Below are 23,423 nucleotides of genomic sequence, written 5' to 3'. Positions count from 1 at the left end.
CTTTGGAGTCTTTGTTCATCTAACCTCTTGGAGGAGGAAGGGTGGGGATTCAACCTCTGAACTCCCTCCATTTCCTAAGACTTAATCAGTGAGCCTTAGGTCTGGGGATTCTGGTCACTTTAAGTTAACTTATTATAATGTTCTTACCCTGGTGGGCATCAAAGTCATAAAGAATGCTTGAAATAACAGATTCCTACTGAAGCACTCTTTCAGGCCTGAGAATCTGTATTTTAATAAGCTCATCTTGTGGTTCTGATGCATAGTAGGTTTTTAATTTTATTATTATTATTATTATTATTATTATTATTATTATTATTATTTTGAGATGGAGTCTTGCTCTGTCGCCCAGGCTGGAATGCAGTGGCGCGACCTCGGCTCACTGCAACCTCTGCCTCCCAGGTTCAAGCGATTCTCCTGCCTCGGCCTCCTGAATAGCTGGGATTACAGGCGCCTGCCACCATGTCCAACTAATTTTTTGTATTTTTAGTAGACACGGGGTTGTGCCATGTTGGCAAGGCTGGTTTTGAACTCCCAACCTCAGGTGATCCGCCTGCCTTGGCCTCCCAAAGTGCTGTGATTACAGGTATGAGCCACCACGCCCGGCCTGTTTTTATTTTTATTTTTATTTTTTTGAGACAGAGTTTCACTCTTGCCCAGGCTGGAGTGCAGTGGTGCGATTTTGGTTCACTGCAACCTCCACCTCCTGAGTTCAAGTGATTCTCCTGCCTCAGCCTCCCAAGTAGCTGAGATTATAGGTGCATGCCACCATGCCTGGCTAATTTTTGTATTTTTAGTAGAGATGGGGTTTCACCATATTGGCGAAGCTGGTCTTGAACTCCTGACCTCAAGCAATTCACCCGCCTCAGCCTCCCAAAGTACTGGGATTTTAAAAAATTACTATAGGGTCATGGTTTTCAGCCCTGTTGTTATCAGCACCCACTTACTCTAGAAGTGAGGATTAAGGCAAGGCAGGATAGGCGTGTCATTAGTTACAAAATACTTTGGGGTTCAAAGCAGGGACAGATCATGTATTGGGGATCAGAAAATGTGTCACAATGCTTGAGATGATCCTTAAAGGAGCTCTATTGTATGGAAGAAACAATGAACAAAGAACAAGATGGAGAGGGGAGGGGTTTGGAGAAGCAGGAGTCTTCAGTGTGGGCTGAGTTTGAGTTAGGTAGGAAAGGAGTGAGAAGAGGTGGCAGGGCAGGCTGGAGTGGCAGTCACAGCATGTAGAAAACTGGAAGATATTTAGTGGGGACAGTATTTATTTATTTATTGTGACGCAGTCTTGCCCTGTTACCCAGGCAGGAGTGCAGTGGCACGATCTCAGCTCACTGCAACCTCTGCCTCCCGGGTTCAAGTGATTCTCCTGCCTCAGCCTCCTAAGTAGCTGGGATTACAGGCGCCCGCGACCGCGCCCGGCTAATTTTTGTATTTTTAGTAGAGACGGGGTTTTGCCATGTTGGCCAGGCTGGTCTCAAACTCCTGACCTCAAGTGATCCACCTGCCTCAGCCTCCCAAAGTGCTGGCATTACAGGTGTGAGCCACTGCTCCTGGCAGGGACAGTATTTATTAAACCAGTGTTGATCATGCGTCAGACACGTTACAAGGAAGATCAACCCTGAGGGAGACAGATATCCCCTCCCTCAAGGAGTTTCCCATCTAGTAGTGGAAATGGACCTGAAACAACTAAACATTTATAAAATTTGCAAAACATGTATCATTACAAATTGTGCTGCATGCTGAAAGGAAAGGAACAGAGAGGACCCTGTGCGATGGCTCAAGCCTGTGATCCCAACATTTTGGAAGGCGGAGGTGGGAACATTGCTCGAGCCCAGGAGTTCGAGACCAGCCTGGATAACACAGGGAGACCCCTGTCTTTACAAAAATAAAAAAATAGCCAGGCGCGGTGGCTCACGCCTGTAATCCCAGCACTTTGGGAGGCCGAGGTGGGCGGATCACAAGGTCAGGAGATCGACACTATCCTGGCTAACACGGTGAAACCCCGTCTCTCCTGAAAATACAAAAAAAAATTAGCTGAGCGTGGTGCCGGGCGCCTGTAGTCCCAGCTACTCGGGAGGCTGAGGCAGGAGAATGGCATGAACCCAGGAGGCGGAGCTTGCAGTGAGCCGAGATAGTGCCACTGCACTCCAGCCTGGGCGACAGAGCGAGACTCCGTCTCAAAAAATAAATAAATGAATGAATGAATAAATAAAAATAAATAGCCATGGCCAGGTGCGGTGGCTCATGCCTGTAATCCCAGCACTTTGGGAGGCCGAGGCGGGTGGATCACGAGGTCAGGAGATCGAGACCATCCTGGCTAACACAGTGAAACCCCCGTCTCTACTAAAAATACAAAAAAATTAGCCGGGCGTGGTGGCGGGTGCCTGTAGTCCCAGCTACTCCGGAGGCTCAGGCAGGAGAATGGCGTGAACCCGGGAGGCGGAGCTTGCAGTGAGCCGCGATGGCGCCACTGCACTCCAGCCTGGGCGACAGAGCCAGACTCCGTCTCAAAAAAAAAAAAAAAAAAGCCAGGTGTAGTGGCTTGTGCCTGTAGCCTGCAGGCCCAGCTACTCGGGAGGCTGAGTTTGGAGGAACACATGTCTGGTTCCTGACTCATCTTTTTTTTTTTTTTTTTTTTTTTTGAGTCAAGAGTTTCGCTGGTTGCCCAGGCTGGAGTGCAATGGCGCGATCTCGGCTCACTACAATGTCCGCCTCCTGGGTTCGAGCAATTCTCCTGTCTCAGCCTCCCAAGTAGCTGGAATTACAGGCATGCGCCACCATGCCCGGTAAATTTTGTATTTTTAGTAGAGACAGGGTTTCTTCATGCTGGTCAGGCTAATCTCAAACTCGCGACCTCAGGTGATCCGCCTGCCTCGGCCTCCCAAAGTGCTGGGATTACAGGCATGAGCCACTGTGCCTGGCCTCTGACTCATCTTTAAAATGAAGAAATATTGTGATCTACGAGTGTACCTCAAATTATGCCACCTCCCTGGATATACATGCTTCATTGGCTCCCCTTTGCCCTCAGAAGACAGTACAACATCTCCGCACAAGGCCCTCCACCATTTGGCCCTGTCATCCTTCTCACAATCCTCAGGCCAGCCCCTAGGAATTCCTTCAGGTCTCTAACACACTCTCTTGCTTCAGGGAAGCCTGGAAAGCTGCTGTTACAGGAGTCGGGAGCTCAGTAGAGACTAGTGTTGGTGATAGAAATTCTGCAATTAAAAGTATGCAGATTGTAACTAGAGATACGGAATGAGATGAAATTACCTAAAATCTTCTCATTAGAGAAAAAATCTGCACACTTTTAAAAATGCATACCGGCAGGGCACGGTGGCTCACACCTGTAATCCCAGCACTTTGGGAGGCTGAGGCATGCAAATCAAGAGGTCAGGAGTTTGAGACCAGCCTGGGCAACATGGTGAAACCCTGTCTCTACTAAAAATTTAAAAAATTAGCTGGGCATAGTGGTGGGTGCCTGTAATCCCAGCTACTAGGGAGGCTGAGGCAGGAGAATCGCTTGAACCCAGGAGGCGGAGGTTGCAGTGAGCCAAGATCATGTTATTGCACCACTCCAGCCCAGGTGACAGAGTGAGACTCTGTCTCAAAAAAAAAAAAAAAAAAAAAGCATACCTTCAAGCCGGTCGCAGCAGCTCACGCCTGTAGTCCCAGCACCCGTAATCCTGGGAGGCTGAGGCAGGTGGATAACATGAGTCCAGGAGTTCGAGATGAGCCTGACCAACATGGTGAAATGCCATCTCTACTAAAAATACACAAATTAGCTGGTGTGGTGGTGCGTGGTGCTTGTAATTCCAACTACTTGGGTGTCTGAGGCACGAGGATCGCTTGAACCCAGGAGGCGGAAGTTGCAGTGAGCCAAGGTCGTGTCACTGCCCTCCAGCCTGGGCAACAGAGCAAGACCCTGTCTCAAAAAAGAAAAAAATGCATATCTTCAGAAAAATTAAGTATGCCCTCAATATATTATACAGATTGTACTATAAAAAGCATACACAAAAATAGAAATTAAAAATGATGATAGCTGGGTGCGGTGGTGTGTGCCTGTAGTCTCACCTACTCAGGAGGCTGAGGCAGAAGGATCACTTGAGGTTAGGAGTTTGAGACTAGTGTGCTAAGATCAAGCCTGTGAATAGCCACTATACTCCAGCCTGGGCAACACAGCAAGACCCCATCTCAAAAAAAAAAAAAAGAGTGACTTAAACTTTTCAATGACTTACTTACTATTGCACTGCAAATAGATTCCAAGTACAATACCACTGTCTCCAAGGCCTGCACTGGCCATCTGGGCTTTGTGATTCTTTGTCACTACATGGCATCCACATTGCCAACCCACCACATTTTCTTCTGCCTCAAGATTTTGAGCTGCTCTTTCAGCCTGTTTTGCAGTTATTCTTTGTGCCTAGAATACACTTCTACACTTTGTGCAAGCTTAGTTTAGCTTCAATAGGATCACCTTGGTGAGGCCTTCCACATCTGAAGGGGCACACCCTCCACCCTCCAGCTGTTCCACTGCCTCTCTGTGCTTTTTCGTTTTGTTTGAGACAGGGTCTCGCTTTGTCACCCAGCTGTAATGCAGTGGTGCCATAAGGACTCACTGCAGTCTCCATCTCCCAGGGTCAAGCAATTCTCTCACCTCGGCCTCCCGACTAGCTGGGACTACAGGTGTAAGCTACCACGACTGGCTAATTATTACTTTTTTGTAGAGATGGGGTCTTGCCGGGTGCGGTGGCTCATGCCTGTAATCCCAACACTTTGGGAGGCCGAGGCGGGCAGATCACAAGTTCAGGAGTTCGAGACCAGCCTGTCCGGCATGGTGAAACCCAATCTCTACTAAAAATACAAAAATTATCAGGGTATGGTGGTGCGCGCCTGTAGTCCCAGCTACTCGGGAGGCTGAGGCAGGAGAATTGCTTGAACCCAGGAGGTTCAAGAAAGAGATGAGATGGGGTCTCACCATGTCGGTTGCCTAGGCTAGTCTCGAACTGCTAGGCTCAAGCAATCCTCCTGCTTCAGCCCCCTACCCAGTTACTTGGGAGGCTACAGTGGGAGAATAGCTACAGCTCAGGCATTCAAGAGCAGCCTGGGCAACATAGTGAGATGCTGTCTCTAAAAAAATAAAAATATCCCAGCACTTTGGGAGGCCGAGGCAGGTGGATGACCTGAGGTCAGGAGTTCAAGAACAGCCTGGCCAAAGTGGTGAAACGCTGTCCCTACTAAAAATACAAAAATTATCTAGGTGTGGTGGCAGGCACCTGTAATCCCAGCTACTCAGGAGGCTGAGGCAGGAGAATCGCTTAAACCTGGGAGGCCATTGCACTCCAGCCTGGGCAACAAGAGCAAAACTCCATCTCAATAATAATAATAATAATAATAAAATAATAATAATGTGGTAGTATGTGCCTGTAGTCCCAGCTTGAGGATCCCCAGGCATGAGGATAGCTTGAGCCTAAGAATTTTGTTTTGTTTTTGTTTGAGATGTAGTCTCGCTCTGTTGCCCAGGCTGGAATGCAGTGGTGCAATCTCAGCTTGCTGCAGCCTCTGCCTCCCGGGTTCAAGCGATTCTCATGCCTCAGCCTCCTGAGTAGCTGGGATTACAGGCATGTGCCAACCACGCCTGGGCAATTTTTTTGTATTTTTAGTGGAGACGGGATTTCACTGTGTTGGCCGGGCTGGTCTCAAACTCCTGATCTTCAGTGCTCTGCCTGCCTGGGCAGAGTGGGATTAGAGATGTGAAGTGCTGGAATTAGAGATGTGAGCCACTGTGCCCGGCCGAACCTGGGAGTTTGAGGCTGCAGTGATCTCTGATGGTGCCACTGCACTCCCTCCTGGGTGACGGAGCAAGACCTCAGTCTCATAAATAAATAAATAAATAAATATGCTGGGTGTGATGGCCCACACCTGTAATCTCAGCACTTTCGGAGGCTGAGGCAGGTGTACTGTTGGAGCCCAGGAGTTGAAGACCAGCCTGGGCAACATGGCAAAACCCCATCTCTACAAAAAATACAAAAATTAGCTGGACATGGTGGCCCATGCCTGTAGTCCCAGGTACTCGGGAGGCTGAGGTGGGAGGATGCCTTGATCCTGGGAAACAGAAGTTGTAATGAGTGGAGATCATGCCACTGTATTCCAGCCTGGGCAACAGAGCAAGACCCTGTCTCAATAAACAAACAAACAAACCAACCCTTAGAGGGGACCTCCAGAGTGGCCCAAAGGGGCTGGGTGCAGTAGCTCATGCCTGTAATCCCAACACTTTGGGAGGCCAAGGTGTAAGGATCACTTGAGGCCAAGAGTTCCAGACCGGCCTGGCCAACATGCAGAAACCCTGTCTCTACTAAAAATACAAAAATTAGCCGGGTGTGGTGGCTGTAGTCCTGGCTGCTTGGGAGGCTGAGGCAGAAGAATTGCTTGAGCCTGGGAGGTGGAGGTTGCAGTGAGCCAAGAAAGCGCCACTGCACTCCAGCCTGGGCGGCAGAGTGAGACTCTCAAAAAAACAGAAAAACCAGAGTGACCCAAAGGTCCAGTGGCAGAGCCAAGGCTGGGTCTGTAGGCTCCTTCCTCCCAGTCCAGTGCTCTCACTGCATTTCCATCCTTCACCTCAGGTGGCATCTAGGGCACAGGGGGAACCTCCACGTGGAGAACCACTGCAGTACGTCTCACGTCTCTTCTCTGTCCAGACCCTCCAACACTTCCCATCTCAGGGTATAATTCAGTGGAGTAAAAGGCCATGCGTGACCTGGCTTCTTGTGACCCCTCTGACCTTCCCCTCATTAACTCCATTCCAGTCTCACTGGTCTTCTGCCTCAGGACCTATGCCCTTGCTGTTCCCTCTGCCTGAAACACTTACCCAGTAATCTGCACAGCTCAGTCCCTCATCTCCTTTGGGTTCTGGGTCAACTATCACCTTCTTTCTTTCTTTCTTTTCTTTTCTTTTTTTTTTTTGAGACGGAGTCTTGCTCTGTCGCCAGGCTGGAGTGCAGTGGCAAGATCTCAGCTCACTACAACCTCTGCCTCCCAGGTTCAAGCGATTCCCCTGCCTCAGCCTCCCGAGTAGCTGGGACTACAAGCGCCCGCCACCACACCTGGCTAATTTTTTTGTATTTTAGTAGAGACGGGGTTTCACCATATTGGCCAGGATGGTCTCCATCTCCTGACCTCGTGAATCGCCTGCCTCGGCCTCCCAAAGTGCTGGGATTACAGGCGTGAGCCACCGCGCCCGGCCTAACTATCGCCTTATTGGTGATGCCTTCGCCTTATTGGTGATGTCTAAATAAATATTTATTTATTTATTTATTTATTTATTTTGAGATGGAGTCTCGCTCTGTTGCCCAGGCTGGAGTGCAATGGCGTAATCTCGGCTCACTGCAACCTCTGCCTCCCGGGTTCAAGAGTTTCTCCTACCTCAGCCTCCTGCATAGCTGGGACTACAGGCGCCCGCCACCACACCCGGCTAATTTTTGTATTTTTAGTAGAGATGGGTTTTTGCCATGTTGGCCAGGCTGGTCTCAAACTCCTGACCTCAGGTGATCCGCCCACCTCGGCCTCCCAAAGTGCTGGAATTACAGGCGTGAGCCACCGCGCCCCGCCACGATCTTTCTAAAACACACATTTGACCTTCTTTGTTCTAAAAATGTCTCGGTGGACTCCTCGCTGCTCGTGGGGCCAAATGGCAGCTTCCACACAACCCGCCGTGTATGTGGACTGCACTCCGTTTCTAAACTCATCTCTTGCGCCGCTCAGCCAGTGGCCCCCAAGGCAGGACTGGTCCTGGCTCAGGATCCAGTCGAAGAGACTCATCTCGGGGGTCTTTTCTGACCGCGCTTCCTCCTCTGGCCCTCTAGGCGGCCTGAGCACGCTCACTGACACCGTTTGGCGGCCTGTCACCCGCGTGGCTGGGGCACCTGCAGAAACTGCGGTCGCTGCGAGGTGCCCGTGTGGGTCACCGCTGTGCCAGGGAGAGAAGACGGCGAGGTCGCCCCTGGGAGGCAGAAGGCGAGCCAGGAGCCAGTCCTGGAAGCCAATGAGTGAGTGTGAAGGGTGTTCCGCTGCGTCAGCGAGGCCCGACTGCCCTTGGGAGGAGGAGCCCAGGGGCCAGCGCGGCGCGGGCCGCCCTCGCCTCCCACCCAGGGCGCTGAGCACGCACGCCGCCGGCCTGGCGGCGTTCGCGGGGCCCGGGACCAGCCGCCGCCTTCTCCAGGCGCTCCTACTCTCTGGGCATCTGCAGTCCGAGCGGAAGGGGCGGGAACGTCGGCGACGCCGAGGAGCAAAGCCCACGATCGGCTTCCCGGGGCAGCGGACGGCCGCCTTCCTCCCGGCGCAAACGCACCGCCCAGGAGGGGGCGGGCTCGGCGGGTCGGGGGGCGGGGCCGGGGTCCGAGCTCGGGCCCGCCTCCGCCTCCGCCAGCTCCTGTGAGCTGCCGAGTGCTAGGCACCCGGGCTCTTCTGGGGGCTCCAGGTGAGCGGGGGCACAGAGGGGTCAGGGAGACCGCCCTTGGGGTGGGGCTGTCGGTCTGACCGCGGGTCCATCTGTCCTGCCGTCGGCCCACAGCCTCCTCCGCAGGATGGGAGAACAAAGGGAGGGGGCGGTTCTGGGGCCCCCGAGGGAATCCAGGGTCCCAGGTACCCGGTCCCGCCCACTGACACTTGGGTTTCTCCCCGAGTCAGAGGCGCCGCCCAAGAGACCCTGGGCCGGCGCCGGGCGCAGCTGCCTCTCCGTCTTTGTGTCTGTCTCTGTGTCTGTCTGGCTATCTCCGAGTTTGCCTCCGCTTCCAGAACTAAGCCACCCAGATACCATCATCCCGAAAACCCCAGCCCTTCTCCCATGGCAGGTAAGTGCGCGCAAGTCTGGGGGTCTCCGTTATCCCCCCCACGGACTTGGGAGCCGGGTTTGAACACATCCTCCCGGAATGTGCTCGGACTGGCTGGGTGGGGCCCCTCCCTTCCTTCCGGGGAACCTCCACCCTGCTCCCCTGCCCCATCTTTCTCTGCCTCTTGCCACCACGTTTCCCCCGAAGCCTCGCGGCCCATGGGCTGAGGAATAAGGGGATGAGGCCTTGAGTCCCTTTCTAATCTATCCTGCTCCCACCGCTTTACAGGCTACTTGCCCCCCAAAGGCTACGCCCCTTCGCCCCCACCTCCCTACCCTGTCACCCCTGGGTACCCGGAGCCGGCGCTACATCCTGGGCCCGGGCAGGCGCCAGTGCCCGCCCAGGTACCTGCCCCAGCTCCCGGCTTCGCCCTCTTCCCCTCGCCTGGCCCCGTGGCCTCGGGGTCTGCTGCCCCCTTCTTGCCACTGCCAGGGGTGCCTTCTGGCCTCGAATTCCTGGTGCAGGTGAGTGGGAAGGAGGGAGGGAGGATGACTGGGAGGGGACTTGGGCGTCCAGATGGGCCAGCTGATGTGCGCACCGCCCCTCTCTTTCCAGATTGATCAGATTTTGATTCACCAGAAGGCTGAGCGAGTGGAAAGTAAGTAGAAGGAGTGGGAGGTTGGACCTCATGATGGTGGCCCGGATGGTGGGCTCCTGGGCGCGCGAGGCTCTACGAGTCTCCCCGTATCACCTCGGGCAGCGTTCCTAGGCTGGGAGACCTGTAATCGGTATGAACTGCGCTCTGGGGCCGGGCAGCCCCTGGGTCAGGCGGCCGAGGAGAGCAACTGCTGCGCCCGTCTGTGCTGTGGCGCCCGCCGGCCGCTGCGTGTCCGCCTGGCCGACCCCGGGGACCGTGAGGTGCTGCGTTTGCTCCGCCCGCTGCACTGTGGCTGCAGCTGCTGCCCCTGTGGCCTCCAGGAGGTGGGCGGAGGGAGGGGGCCGGGAGGGCGGAGGGAGGGGGCCGGGAGGGCGGGCCTTGGTGGGGCGGGACAATGATGAGGTCCACCTGAGATGAGGCCTGGATCAGGTGGGAGTGGGCAGGTGGGGATGGGAGGTTTAGTGAGGGCCAAATAGACAGATGATAGAGCTGGGACCCCTGCCTCCGCAGTGACCCTGTCTGCTTCCCACTCCCAGATGGAAGTACAGGCTCCACCAGGCACCACCATTGGCCACGTGCTACAGACCTGGCATCCCTTCCTCCCCAAGTTCTCCATCCAGGATGCCGATCGCCAGACAGTCTTGCGAGTGGTGGGGCCCTGCTGGACCTGTGGCTGTGGCACAGACACCAACTTTGAGGTATCAGGAATACTAGAGGCTCTTGGGACCTTCGTAAACCAAGATGATGCTTCCACGAGGCAGGATAGTTAACACTAAGGGCCCTGAGCTCATCAATCCAAATCCACTGTGACTCCGACCGCATTTGTAGCATTCCTCCATTTGGAAATAGGATGGCCCTGTGCTCTTATAAAAGCATAACAACGAGGATTTCATCTTAAGGAGCAATGCTGATTATTACAAGTGGCCCTGAGATGGGCAGAAAAAAAATCTAAGGCCAGCCTGGATTTGGGGTGAAGGATGATTAAGTCTGTGTGGGCCGGGCCCATGTGGCTGCTGTGTATGAGTTTGTGAGCCCAGGCCCTGGAGCAAGCACGATTTTAACATGTTAACATCCTGTGGCCTGCCCTGCTAAAATAGAATCCAAATGCCCCTGCCATTCTGAAATCCAGTATATCCTTCTCACTGTGCATTCCTGTCACCAGTCTGGGAGCTAGAGATCCCAAGTGGCAAGAATTTCAGAGTGAGGTGAGGCCTGGGAAGCACCTTGGTTTCTAGAAGACAAAGGCACTCCACAGACCTTTGAGTTCTTTTTTTGTTTGTTTTTTGTTTGTTTGTTCTGAGACAGAGTCTTGCTCTTGTTGCCCAGGTGGGAGTGCTATGGCATGATCTCAGCTCACTGCAGTCTTTGCCTCCCGGGTTCAAGCAATTCTCCTGCCTAAACCTCCCGAGTAGCTGGGATTACAGGCATGCGCCGCCATGCCTGGCTAATTTTATATTTTTAGTAGAGACGAGGTTTCTCCATGTTGGTCAGGCTGGTCTCCAACTCCTGACCTCAGGTGATCCGCCCACCTCAGCCTCCCAAAGTGCTGGGATTACAGGCGTGAGCCACCGCACCTGACCAACCCTTGAGTTCTTTAAGGGATAATTGCTTGTGCAGATAAGGGAGAAACAACAGATATAATCCAGTAGACTTTCCAACGCTTCTAATGAGGTACCCTACCTAAGGTTACTTTGCAAAAATGAGTCACCTTGGTAGCCAGAGGGAGATTCCGTGATGGGAACCAATTGGGAATAAGATATAATAACTGCGTGATCTCCAGATGGGAATGTATAGGCTGTGGGGTTCTCATAGGGCCAGTGTCCCTTTTACATAATTATAAATGGTCCATACTTGGGGCTGTACCCTTAGGACCATGGCAGGAAGTGCCCCAGAGCTGTAGGACAGTGCAGGAAGGGGATGGGAATGACACAAAAGGAAATCACTGCAGTTCTAATCACTGGAGAATGAGCACAGGAAAAGGACCAGGAAGTCACGGGGAGTAACTACCCACATCAGCAGAGCCTGTTGCTGTGTGGCTCAGAGAAGCCAGTGGAAATTGTGGTCCTCAAAGGCTACTTACTGCTGCCTCTCTCCACAGTAGATAGGCATGTAGCCCTCTCTAGATGAGGCTCTCACGCAGTGCTGGGCAATGCCCTCCCCTACTTTGCAGATTAGAGAAAAGGTACTCTTTGGGGTAGACATAGCCTTCTAGGAGCCTTCTTGATTGGTGAAGTACAGCCAGAATTCCAGTAGCTTTCCTTGCCCTTTTGGCCAGGTTACTTTGTGTAGGGCACAAGCTGTGCCAATTGTGGGTGGCAGGGGCATTGGGAACCAGAGCAAACCTAGCAAACAGCCATACCCTAAGGGGGTTGGATTGTCACGCTTCCATTTCTCCCACCACTGATGTTCAGTTATGTCATGCGTCGCCTTTCGATAGCAGCAGATCTGAGTCTGAATCCTAATTTTGGGTATAGACTCAGCGTGATCTAGAGTGCCTCAGTTTCCCCAGCTGTCAAACTCTGTGATGGGAACCAGTTAGGAAAGCGATCACTCGGTGACTGTTAGAGGGGAAGATTCACTGAGTGGAGACCCTGCAAATTCATACGTGCGACTGTGGGAATGAGACTGGAGCAGGTGAGACTGGCTGCCTCCTCCTCAGCTGGGTCCTTCCTCCCTCCCTGATGACAGGTGAAGACTCGGGATGAATCCCGCAGTGTGGGCCGCATCAGCAAGCAGTGGGGGGGCCTGGTCCGAGAAGCCCTCACGGATGCAGACGACTTTGGCCTACAGTTCCCGCTGGACCTGGATGTGAGGGTGAAGGCTGTGCTGCTGGGAGCCACGTTCCTCATTGTGAGTTGGCTGCCCCTGCCCCCACCTCCTGCCTGTCCTTTGCTGTCATTTGAAGCTTTATGCATTTCCTGGCCTCTTGCTAGGGGAAAGTCAGGGATAGGTGTTGTGGGGGTTGAGGTTCTAGAGCTGGCCTGTGACAGCCAAGCTGGGCTGGCCCAGCCGGATCTCCCATTGACAGTGGCCTCCTCTTAGGACTACATGTTCTTTGAGAAGCGAGGAGGCGCTGGGCCCTCTGCCATCACCAGTTAGAGGCCACCATGGTGTGAGGAGACCATCACCTCGACCAGAACTCCAGATGGTCACCTGCCCTGGCCCCTCCTCTGGGCAGCCCCTTTCCTCCATGTACACTGCAGGGGACAGAAGGGGGGCCCCATCCCTACCCTACTCCCTGGCCGCCTGCCCCTGTGGTTCCCAAGGAGGGGTATGTATGAGAGCCGCTCTCCTGCTACCTCCCACCACTGTCCCAGCAGTCCCTCGGCACACAGGCATATCAGCTTTCACACTTTCCCCATGCACTCTCTCCCACCCCCTTCCAGGGCCTCTGCTCCAAAGGAGGCCTCTGGAACCCAGGACTCTGGGGTTTTACAAGAGGGCTGGGGTGTGGAAGGGCAAGCTGCACCAAAGACGGTGGATATAGCCACCGCCCCCCCCGCCGCTGCCTAGCATCTGCTTGGCCAATTAGTTCAGCCTCAGACCATGGCACTTTGAGGGGGTCTCTACCTCCCCATCAACAGCTGCAGGGGGACCCCAGTGCCAACTTCCTCTCCCACTAGGGCCCTGCCTTCAGCTGGTGCTTGCTGCGATTCCTGTGCCTTATGTAACTGCCCTTCCTTCCCTTGCCCTAGGAAAAAGGCTGCATCTTTATATGTTACATTCATATAAACTTTGTAACTTTTTGGACATTGAAAGATGTATGTAATAGGGGAGGGTAGAAGCAGTTGGTATGGGAAAAAACAAAGGGGAATGTGAGAGCTGGGCTGGGGCAGGGGCTAGTCCATCTCATAATCCATACTACCAGCATCAAATGTCCTTGAGTGCAAGAGAGCAATCGTCATCACCCACGATGGCCCTGGACCAAACGAAGGCAGTTTGGGCCTATACCCCAAGTCAATATGGTGGCTTCCATCATCCAGGATGGCTGCCCTGCAGAGTCCAGTGTGGTAGCTGATGGCAGTTCAGGATGGCTGTTCACATGGTCCAGTGTGGCCCCTTGATCCTCTCTAGCACGTAGAAGCTTCCTCTGCATATGATGTATAGCAGCTCTTTTCCTCCAAGTCCTCTTGTTTGAGAATGTAGTGGGCAGACTAGATCCTTCTTGGCCCAGCCAAAGGAGCTTCAGCCTTCAGAAGCCAAGGAGCATGGGAGGGAGGAGACATTTTCCAGTGCCCAACTCTGGGCTCCTCCTCCATGTGCCTACGGCAGGTGGGATCTCCCCAGGTGGAACGTCTACCCCCGTCGGGACCTTGTTCCGGTTCCGCTTGGTCCCATGTGGCCAGGCCCTCAGGGGCCTAGGCTTTTCATGCTGGTGTCCGTGCCCGCAGAAGCTGAGCTCAGGGCCTGGCTAGGACATAGCGGCTGGCAGCTGAGAGGTCCCACTGGTAATGCTCCAGGATGCGCCGGCAGTCAGCTCTGGACCGGCTACTCAGGTGGAAGAGCTGATCTACCTGTGGAAGCAGGAGGGTGGGTTGCAGCTGACTGCCAGGCGGCAGGGGCAGGAGAGGAGGGACCCCAAGAGAAGGGGCTGGCTTTACCTTGAGGTTCCGGATGGCAGAAACCACATCTCCCCCAGTGGCTCCTAGTGCTGTCTGGCACTCCTGGTGGGTGACCCCATGCACACTCAGCTCCACCTGTGACAGACAAAGCCTCACTCAGGCCCCTGCCCCTGCCTGTAGCCCCTTCTGGACACCAGGCCATTTCAGTGAGACCTCACCTCCATAATCTTCCTCTGCAACTCAGGATCGGGCAAGAGGCCTCCAGAGGGGGCAGCGGCTTTACGGGCTCCAGGCGTTCCCATGGGGTGATTGTGTGGGGGTTTTCTTTTGGGCCAGGGAAGCCTCTCCCTAGAGGGCTGGCTGGGCTGAGGAGAGCTAGAGGATAAAGGTGGGCGTGGAGGCAGGCCTGGAGGTCCCTGGGGCACAGCTCTGGCTTGTCGAATTTCAGGGGGGCTTGAACCACCCCCTGTGGGACGAGGACCGAGGGACAGAACTGACTCCAGACTCCTGGAAATGCCTGCACAGTTGAGAAGGAAACAACTTGAACTCGGCTGGCTGCAGCCTCCGCCTCCCAGGCTCAAGCGATCCTCCCACCTCAGCCTCCCGAGTAGCTGGGACTATAGGTGCCTGCCATTACGACTGGCTAATTTTTGTATTTTTGTAGAGACGGGGTTTCGGCACATTGCCCAGGCTGGTCTCAAACTCCTGGACTCAAGCCATCCGCCCACGCTGGGCTCCCAAAGTGCTGGGATTACAGGCTTGAGCCACCATGCCTGGCCCCACTCTCTGTCTTCATCTGTGCTGAGCTGGATGGTTTTGCAAGCATTTGCAGATGAGCTAGCCAGCCCTGTCCCTGGGTGGTTCATGTGTCAGGTGGGACAATAAGACAGATGGGCAAGTGGACACCAAGGCCTAGGCGGAGGGCCCAGAGAACTCAGAGCTCAGGGCCCAGAGTGTGGAGGTGCTCTTCAGAAGGGAAGGCAGGAGGGCTTCCTATCTTTTAAGATTCCACAGTATAGGGCCGGGCGCAGTGTCTCACGCCTGTAATCCCAGCACTTTGAGAGGCCGAGGCAGGCAGATCACCCGAGGTGGGGAGTTCAAGGCCAGCCTGGGCAACAGGGTGAAACCTCATCTCTACTAAAAATACAAAATTAGCCGGGCGTGGTGGCACATGCCTGTAGTCCCAGCTACTCGGGAGGCTGAGGCAGGAGAATCGCTTGAACCCGGGAGGTGGAGGTTGCGGTGAGCCAAGATCACGCTACTGCACTCCAGCCTGGGCAAAAAGAGTGAAACTCTGTCTCAAAAAAAAAAAAAAAATAGATTGCACAGTATAGCTAGGATGCCAGCAGACAGAATTCAGAGGAAGGAAATAATAGATGCAAAGGCATGGATTTAGGGCAGGGGGTCGGAATTGAAGGGCTGGTCTTGATCTCCTCAGAGACTCTGGAGTCCACCACACCCACCTTTCATCCTCTCCAGGGGCATGTTCCTCCTCTGGCCCCGTGCTGGGGGCGCATCCCAAAGATTTGCCTTCTTTCTGTCTCTGTCGGAGAGGGATCCAGTTCATCCTCCACACCAACTCTCCCCACCCCACAGATCAATATACCCTCCCAAAAAAACTCACAGGGGAACCCAGGAGACCCAGGGCCCAGGGTGGAGGCTGCAGCTTCACTCTGGTCCTGTCCCCAGGCTTCCCTTCCAGAGAAGCTCCTGGACCTCATCAGTTCTCCCAGCCAACCCCTGCCCTCACCCTTTCAGGTCCTCACCCATCTATGCTTCCTGGGTGTTGATCTCCCCGGGCAGGGGTGCCTCTGTGGACTGGACGGGTGGCTGGCAAGCCCCCCGCATCTGCCAGCGTCACTGCCGAGGCTGGGAAGCTGCCCACTTTGAAGGTGCGACCATTCTGGCCCTTCCAGATTGTGGAGTCGGGGCTGTGGAAAGAGGAGCTGGTAAATAGGATGGGAATAAGGGCAAGAGTTAGGGCTGGGCCCTGGCCCACAGTCAGCTCACTAGGCTATGTGCCTTGGAGCCGCATCTGCCTGGAGGAAGGGAAGCCTTTCCCCTAATGCAATAAGGCTCTATGGGCCAGCAGTGGCTCCAGCAGGGAGGCCAGGACCATGCTGGAGCTTTCAGGACCCAGTGGGGAGAGGAGATGAGACAGAAGATCAGGGTTCAAGGAGCTGGAGAGAAGCAGAGAAGGGATCAGGAATTAGGCTGGGAGGGTATCCTCCTCCTGAGGCTGCTTGGGAGGTATGGGACTGTCACCTGCCCTCGATGACTGTGATGGGGTCACCAGTCTCCATCCTCAGGGCGCCTGGCTCTGTGACATCCCTCACACAACATCCTTCCGAAGGCCCGGCCTGTGGAGACAAGAGGAAAGGGTGGCTGGGCTTGTGGCCTGAGTCAGATAGGTAATATGGGAGCAGGAATAAAGAGGAGCTCCGCTCTGTATGTCGTCTGTGCTGGGCCCAGGGTGGGACTCTCCCTGTCCCCCTATTGTAATTCAGTGAGGGAGGCAGACCTGGATCCCCTGACAAACAGGTCAGGGCTCAAGGAGCAAGAGAGGAGGGCCCTGGCTCTACCTGGGGGGACTAACAGGAGCGTCATCCTGTACACTGCTTTCACTCCACATCCAGGCCTGTCAGATCAGCCTCCCAAGCCCCTCTGGGAAATTTCCACTCCTCTGCAGCCCCACCGCCTCTACCCTCATTCAGACCTCTTCATCTCCCTTCTGCTTCACAGCCACTGTTGCCTACCTGGTCTCCCAGCCTCAGCATCATCCCTCTAATCCATTCTTGCGCCACATCAGAGTGCCGTCATGGTGAGAGTGGCTTGTAACTCCCCTGCCTAGTAGGCTTCCCTGGCTCCCAAATGCCTTCAGAGTAAAGACTAAGCTTTAGTGGTAGAGTGTAGCAGCTTAGGGAACAGCTCTGAAGTCAAACTGACAGGCTCAAATCCCAACTCCTCCACTTACCATGTGACTTTAGGCAAGTCACTTAAACTCTCAGTGCCTCAACTGCCCATCAGTAACATGGAGATAATAATTACCTCATCCAGGCCGGGCACGGTGGCTCATGCCTGTAATCCCAACACTTTGGGAGGCCAAGGCAGGTGGATCATTTGAGGTCAGGAGTTCGAAACCAGCCTGGCCAACATGGTGAAACCCCATCTCTACTAAAAATACAAAAATTAGCCAGGCGTGGTGGCAGGCGCCTGTAATCCCAGCTACTCGGGAGGCTGAAACAGGAGAACTGCTTGAATCCAGGAGGTGGAGGTTGCAGTGAGCCAAGATCCCACCACTGCACTCCAGCTAGGGTGACAGAGCAAGACTCTGTCTCAAAATAAAATACTACTAATAATAATTACCTCATCCAGTGGTTGAGAGCATTAAATGAGCGAATCTGCATAAGCGCCCATGTAAAGTGCACAGTGCAGTGTCCTGCACAGGTCAAGTGCTCTAGGTGTTAGCTTAACACGCCTTGCAAAGCCCTCCATGACACAGTTCCTGCTCTCTCTGTGGCCTCATTACTTCTTCTTCTTCTTCTTTTTTTTTTTTTTTTTTGAGATGGAGTTCGCTCTTTTTGCCCAGGCTGGAGTGCGATGGTGTGATCTCGGCTCACCGCAACCTCCGCCTCCCGGGTTCAAGCGATTCTCCTGCCTCAGCCTCCCGAGTAGCTGGGATTACAGGCATGAACCACCAGACCCAGCTAATTTTGTATTTTTTAGTAGAGACGGGGTTTCTCCATGTTGGTCAGGCTGGTCTTGAACTCCCGACCTCAGGTGATCTGCCCACCTCCGCCTCCCAAAGTGCTGGGATTAGAGACGTGAGCCACCGCGCCCGGCCTGCGGCTTCATTATTTCTATTTTCCCCTCCCACGCTGAGCCCTTCTCTTCCTCTGCGTGTCAACACGACTGCAACTGAGTGCTGTCTCCTCTATGCCCCTTTCCTGGCCCAGACACAGACCCCAGCCTTTCAGTCTGCATCTGTGTAGCCCCAAGCTGCCTCCCCAGGGCTCTGATCTCCCTGCAGGTAGGGACTGCATCTGTTTTGCTCAGAGCTGAGTCCCAGAGCCCAGCACAGACATCTAGATGTGTTAGTCTTCGCATGGAACCCTGGGAGAGCGAATGGAGGGAAGAGGGACTGTGTATCTGGTGAGGTCGGGGGTTCCCACCTCTTGCAGCAGCCCCTCCAGGTGGGAAAAGCTAGGCCGGTCGGCAGGGTGGGGGGCCCAGCAGCGCAAGGCGAGGGAGTAGAGGGCCCTGGAGCAGAGGGGAGGCCTAGGCAGCCGGGCTCTCTCCTCCAGCCGCTGCAGGATGAGGTACGGTGGGACCCCGGCCCAGGGTTCCTCGCCTCCGGAGAACATCTCCCACAGCGTCACCCCAAACATCCACACGTCCGAGGCAGACGAGAAGGCTCCGTGGCGCAGGCTCTCTGGGGCACACCTGCCGAAGGAAGTGGAGCTGAAAGGGGCGGGACACGTGCTCCTTGGAGGCTCACCTTCCACGGAGCACCCCGGAGTGCTCCCATCTTTCGCAAAAGTCCTCTTTGCCTAGGAGGATAACCCTTCTGGTCCAAGCCTCCCTCAGAAGCCCGGCCCCCTCCGAGCTCCCTCGGCTGCTGCCCTCCGGATCCGCCCGGCTCAGAGCCCGACCGCCCGCGGACCCGCGCTCACCAGGCGTAGGGGATGGGGCGGGGCCCGCCCATGACGTAGCGGCCCCGGGCACCGCCCAGAGGCCGCACCAGCCCGAAGTCGGCCACCTTGATGGTGCGCGGCGACGCCAGCAGTAGGTTGCGCGTAGCGAGGTCTCGGTGCACCAGCCCGCGGGCCCCCAGGTACGCCATGGCTCCCGCCAGCTGCCGCAGGAAGAGGCAGAGCAGGGCCACGAGCAGCGGGGGTGTCGGGGCCGGGGCCGTTAGGCGCGCGTGCAGGGAGCCCAGTGGCGCCAGCTCCATCACCTGCAGGAGGGAACACCGCGCCGCGTGAGCCGGACCCATTGGACCCTGGCCGCCCACGCTCCTGCCGCACGGCTGTCCCGGGAACCAGCGGCTGGATCTGCTCACCATCTGCAGAGGCTGGCCCAGTACAAGGCCGTGCAGACGCAGCACGTGTGGGTGCTCCAAGTTCATCATGACCGATACCTCTCGCAGGAAGTCCCCCAGTTCTGTGCCCATCGGGCCTTCGGGACCTACCCGGAGGGACTTGACAGCCACTGGGACCTGGAGGTGGGGGGAAGCGCCTTTAGGCATTGCGGGCATGAAGAACAGAGGGGGCAGCTGGCCTGGATGAAGCGGGCTCCCTGGACACTCACACTCTTGCCACTGGGCAGCGTCCACAGCCCTCGGTGCACCACACCGAAGCAGCCCGAACCCAGCAGCTGCCCTCTGCAAACAGCACCCTCTGGGATCAGACACTTGAGGCCCCCCTCTGGCTCAGGGAGGTGCCGTGGGCTGTCCGAGGGCAGGGTGGGCTCCTTGTGCTCAGGGCCAAAACCTCCAAGGATCTGAAACAGGGACGGGAAACCCGGTATGCAGAGCCCTGCGCCGCCCTCCCTGCCCCTCAAGCCACCTCATTCCCAGGCCCAAGCTGCCCACCTACAACACACACCTTGTAGACCCAGTTCTTAGACTTAGGCCCAGAACGTAGCCTTTTCAGAGCTTCGGACAGTCTGCGCTGGGCTGTGGGAGGCCAGAATCAGGGCTGGGGTGGAGGTGGGTGTGGGGAAGAGTGCAGAGAGACTTACAGGGAAGAAAAGGGCTGGAAGAGGGTTGTGGTGGGGAAAGGCAACTGATAGGCTGTGGACAGAGAGACCAGGGCCTCGGGGCAGGGGTCCCTCACCAGGCCGGCCCATGCCAATGCCGTCCAGGTCCTCAGGCTTTACAAAGTCGAAGTGCTCTGGCCGAGTGACATTAAGCTCCTCAAGGATGGGCCAGTAAAACTGGGCCAACTGGATGTCCCGGAGCAGCTTCAGTAGCCACAGGGAGCCGGCCTCAGGAAGCATGTCTGGAGAAGGAGTTCCTAAGGATGATGGCCCTCTCCTTCAGATGCTGAGCTCAGGGTAGGCCCTAGAGAGACCAGGTCTCCAGCTCCACCTGCAAGTCATCAGAAACACTCAGGTACAGAGGCAGGGACACAGCAGAGACAGCCAGGATCCCTGCCACTCACGCACACAAATCCCAGGTAGAATGTTCCCCGTGCCCACGGCATCCGGGTACTCTGTCCCTTCACCGCTGAGTAACCTGCCCTGCTCACACCTGCAATTTTAGCATACTGCCTGCTCCTACTACAGACTCCAGGTATGTTACCATCCTGACTCTGAAATATCATGGCACATCACACACCCGGACACCCAGAAACACTGCCCTTTTAGACCTGAGCTACACAGTGGCACAAACTCACTCATACACACCTGAGACATCTCCCTTCCTCCAACATGAGACATCTCCCTTCCTCCAACATGAGACATGTTTGCCTACCACACACACTGGAGATGCTCAGATATGACAACCACACCATACCTCAGACATGTAGGTAGAGCACGCACACACACGAAGGTACACTGCCTCCCACATGCTGCCACACACACACACTGAGACCTACAGATATACTGCAAAACATGGCCGAGACTCCCAAATACATGTCCTCTTTTTTTTTTTTTTGAGACGGAGTCTCGCTCTGTCATCTAGGCTGGAATGCAGTGGCGTGATCTCAGCTCGCTGCAACCTCCGCCTCCCGGGTTCAAGCAATTCTTCCGCCTCAGCCTCCCAAGTAGCTGGGACTACAGGCGCGTGCCACCATGCCCAGCTATTTTTTGTATTTTTAGTAGAGATGGGGTTTCACCATGTTGGCCAGGCTGGTCTTGAACTCCTGACCTCGTGATCCGCTCGCCTCGGCCACCCAAAGTGCTGGGATTACGGGCGTGAGCCACTGCGCCCGGCCGATATATGTCGTCTTAACGCTGAGACATTTCAGCATGCGGCCACAAAACGCCCAGGCTCATCTATGTCCTTCCATGAGATGTTCCTTGTACATACGTGTCACATCCATGGGACATGGCAGTTCACTGCCTCCAAACACCTAGATACACTGCCCCACACGGCTAAGACACAAAGGTCCACATGAACACAACACACAGACATCGACGTACAGTGTGCACACAGCATACCTGAGCTATGGGGGCATAGGGACCCCTCAAGCCAAAAGAGGTCCACAGTCATTGCCTCTCCTCCACCGGAGGCAGCAACATTTGAAATCAAATCAGGCACTTGTGATGGCCGCTAGGCTTAGGTGCTGCCTATGGAGCCACTGAGGCTGTCAGGTACACAGTCCCACACCTACCTGAGCTCAGCCCCAGGCACAGATGCCTGCTGGCAGCCTGAGTCACTCGGTCTAACTTGGCTTCAAGGCAACTCCACCAACCTTTGTTAAATAAGGCTCTGGGCCTCTGGGTGCTGGCAGCCTGCTCACACTTTCCCTAACGCACACCTGGACCCGTCCCTTCCCCTACATTATAAGCAAGGAGGAAGAAGAGGATCGAGGCTGGGCCTAGTTGGAAACGCGCAGGTGGACTCAGAACCGGGCGCGAGCAGGGTTGGGTTGGGAAGGAGAAAGCCCAGGACCCTGGGGGACCCGGCCCTGCGCGCTCGGTGGGAAGCGGGGAGCGCAGAAGGGAGACAGGAGGAAGCGCGGCTGCGGGAGGGAAGGACGCAGGAGAAGAGGACAGGCCCAGCGCCCCCAGGACGCGCCCCCAGCGACGGCTGCTCCGCCGGCCCTCCCCAGCCCGGGCCCCCTGCTCTGTCCGGACCCTCACCTGGTCAAGGCGGAAGCGGCGACTGCGGAACCTCCCAGGCTGCCTGGGCTAAATCCGAGGAGGCGGGACAGGAGTAAATCCCGCGGAGGGCGGGGACCTGGCCGCTGGCCCGGGGCCGGCGAGGGCCGCACCCCGAGTTCCCTAGTGGGACAAGGTGACGGTCCCCAGGGCGACTGGCGGCCCCTCCCTCCTCCAGACCAGATGGCCCCGACTGTGAGAAGCCCCCTTCCCTTCTCCTCTGCTCGTCTTCCTTCACGTCTTTCCAGCCTTCTCCGAATAGCTTCCCAGCCCTCCCCAGACTTCACTCCTCTGTCTCTGTCCCCCATGCCCTCTCGCCAAATCCTTCACCTCTCAGCCAGGACCCTACCTCTTACATGAATAAGCGCCCGATAAAGCTATCGTGCCCACGCATAGGGAATATAAGGCTAAATAGGACACAGTTCCTGCCCCATGGCAGGGGGTTCAGAGCTTCCTAGCAGGCTTTACTAAGTGAACCCTGGAATGGGGCCAGGGCAGAGAGATGTTGATGCTGGTACGGAGAGTTGGCCCTGGCCTAGACAGAGTCTACAGTTGAAGCTGTTGTTGATCACCGGCAGCATTCCATGCCTCAGGGCACGCTTCCCCATTACTGACACTCCTGGGCTTCCTTCCAGCGTAACGCCTGCCCTCCACGCAAGCTCTGCAGAACCCAGGGCCCTGCACACTGCCACCTAGCCTGTGGCCACTGGGACTCAGTCCAGGACCTTGAAGAAGGCCCCGAGGAGGACCATTTGTCTCCGCTTCTCTCAGGGGTCCCAGAGAGGAAGCTGCCAGTCTTAGGACATCTAGTCTGTCCCCTGTCCCAAGGAAGGACGTGTGAACATAGCAACTGCTGTCCCAAGGGTCCCTTGGAGGGAAAAGCCCTCCTGGTCTTGGTAAACATGTAGGATATTTGATCCCAACTGCCACCTCCGCGTTTCCCAGCCTCGGGTCCTCTTCTTCCTCCTTGCTTATAATGTGGGGTAAGGGAGGGGTCCAGATGTCTGTAAGGGAAAGTGTGAGCAGGCAGCCAGTACCCAGAGACCCAGAGCCTTATTTAATAAAGGCTGGTGGAGTTGCCTTGAAACCAAGTTAGACCGAGTGACTCTCAGGCTGCCAGCAAGGATCTGTGCTTGGGGGCCAGTCCCTATGTGGATCCTACGTGGGATAGGAAAATCTTCATATTGCTGTTCCATGGTATTGTTTTCTTGCCGATTCTTTTGCCCTCCAACCAGGATCGCTCATCACACTATAATTGGTACTGCACATCTGCGATCCCTGATAGAGGTTCTGTAGCTCCACAGGGTAGGAGCTGGGCCTGGCTTGTTCATACTTGTGTTCTAAGTACCTAGGACAGTGTGGGCATATAATAGGCCTGATACATGTTGGTTGTAAAGAAGTCTCCTCAGTCTAATCCTCGTTGTGTAGATGATCTCTCTTTACTCCCTGCTTTTAAGATATCATTGGTGTTTTGTAGTTTTCTCACAATGTATCTAGATATTTATTTATTCTATTTATTCTGTTCAATATGTTGTATTTCCTGTATTT

General features: G+C 55.2%; 2 protein-coding genes across 12 annotated transcripts; one reads left to right on the top strand and one right to left on the bottom strand.

Moving 5' to 3' along the window:
• The first annotated feature begins 7,263 nt into the window (after positions 1 to 7,263).
• On the top strand, positions 7,264 to 13,244 carry PLSCR3 (phospholipid scramblase 3). Of its 10 annotated transcripts, none has more exons than XM_063598931.1 (8): positions 7,589 to 8,045; positions 8,682 to 8,849; positions 9,117 to 9,352; positions 9,444 to 9,486; positions 9,589 to 9,809; positions 10,023 to 10,184; positions 12,175 to 12,336; positions 12,529 to 13,244. In XM_063598931.1, exons 1-8 carry the CDS (start codon positions 7,652 to 7,654, stop codon positions 12,583 to 12,585), a joined length of 1,443 nt encoding a protein of 480 aa, XP_063455001.1. In that variant the 5' UTR covers positions 7,589 to 7,651; the 3' UTR covers positions 12,586 to 13,244. The 10 variants fall into 10 exon arrangements, with proteins under 10 accessions (XP_063455002.1, XP_063455001.1, XP_063455006.1 ...); XM_034941428.3 differs by lacking the exon at positions 7,589 to 8,045 and adding an exon at positions 8,120 to 8,476; XM_057300380.2 differs by lacking the exon at positions 7,589 to 8,045 and adding an exon at positions 8,248 to 8,476 and having other exon boundaries at positions 8,794 to 8,849.
• On the bottom strand, positions 13,229 to 22,516 carry TNK1 (tyrosine kinase non receptor 1). Of its 2 annotated transcripts, XM_034941421.3 has the most exons (13): positions 21,858 to 22,514; positions 19,886 to 20,139; positions 19,655 to 19,725; positions 19,359 to 19,550; positions 19,111 to 19,266; positions 18,722 to 19,005; positions 18,221 to 18,491; positions 16,314 to 16,408; positions 15,815 to 15,979; positions 15,512 to 15,591; positions 14,267 to 14,565; positions 14,088 to 14,183; positions 13,229 to 14,000 (listed from the first exon to the last, which is right to left on the bottom strand). In XM_034941421.3, exons 2-13 carry the CDS (start codon positions 20,046 to 20,048, stop codon positions 13,887 to 13,889), a joined length of 1,986 nt encoding a protein of 661 aa, XP_034797312.3. In that variant the 5' UTR covers positions 20,049 to 20,139; positions 21,858 to 22,514; the 3' UTR covers positions 13,229 to 13,886. The 2 variants fall into 2 exon arrangements, with proteins under 2 accessions (XP_034797312.3, XP_054958274.2); XM_055102299.2 differs by lacking the exon at positions 14,267 to 14,565 and having other exon boundaries at positions 21,858 to 22,516.
• Positions 22,517 to 23,423: the final 907 nt, after the last annotated feature.

The sequence above is a fragment of the Pan paniscus genome, chromosome 19, assembly GCF_029289425.2.
Source record: "Pan paniscus chromosome 19, NHGRI_mPanPan1-v2.0_pri, whole genome shotgun sequence".
Taxonomy (NCBI): domain Eukaryota; kingdom Metazoa; phylum Chordata; class Mammalia; order Primates; family Hominidae; genus Pan; species Pan paniscus.
This window is presented reverse-complemented; position numbering and strand designations above follow the sequence as displayed.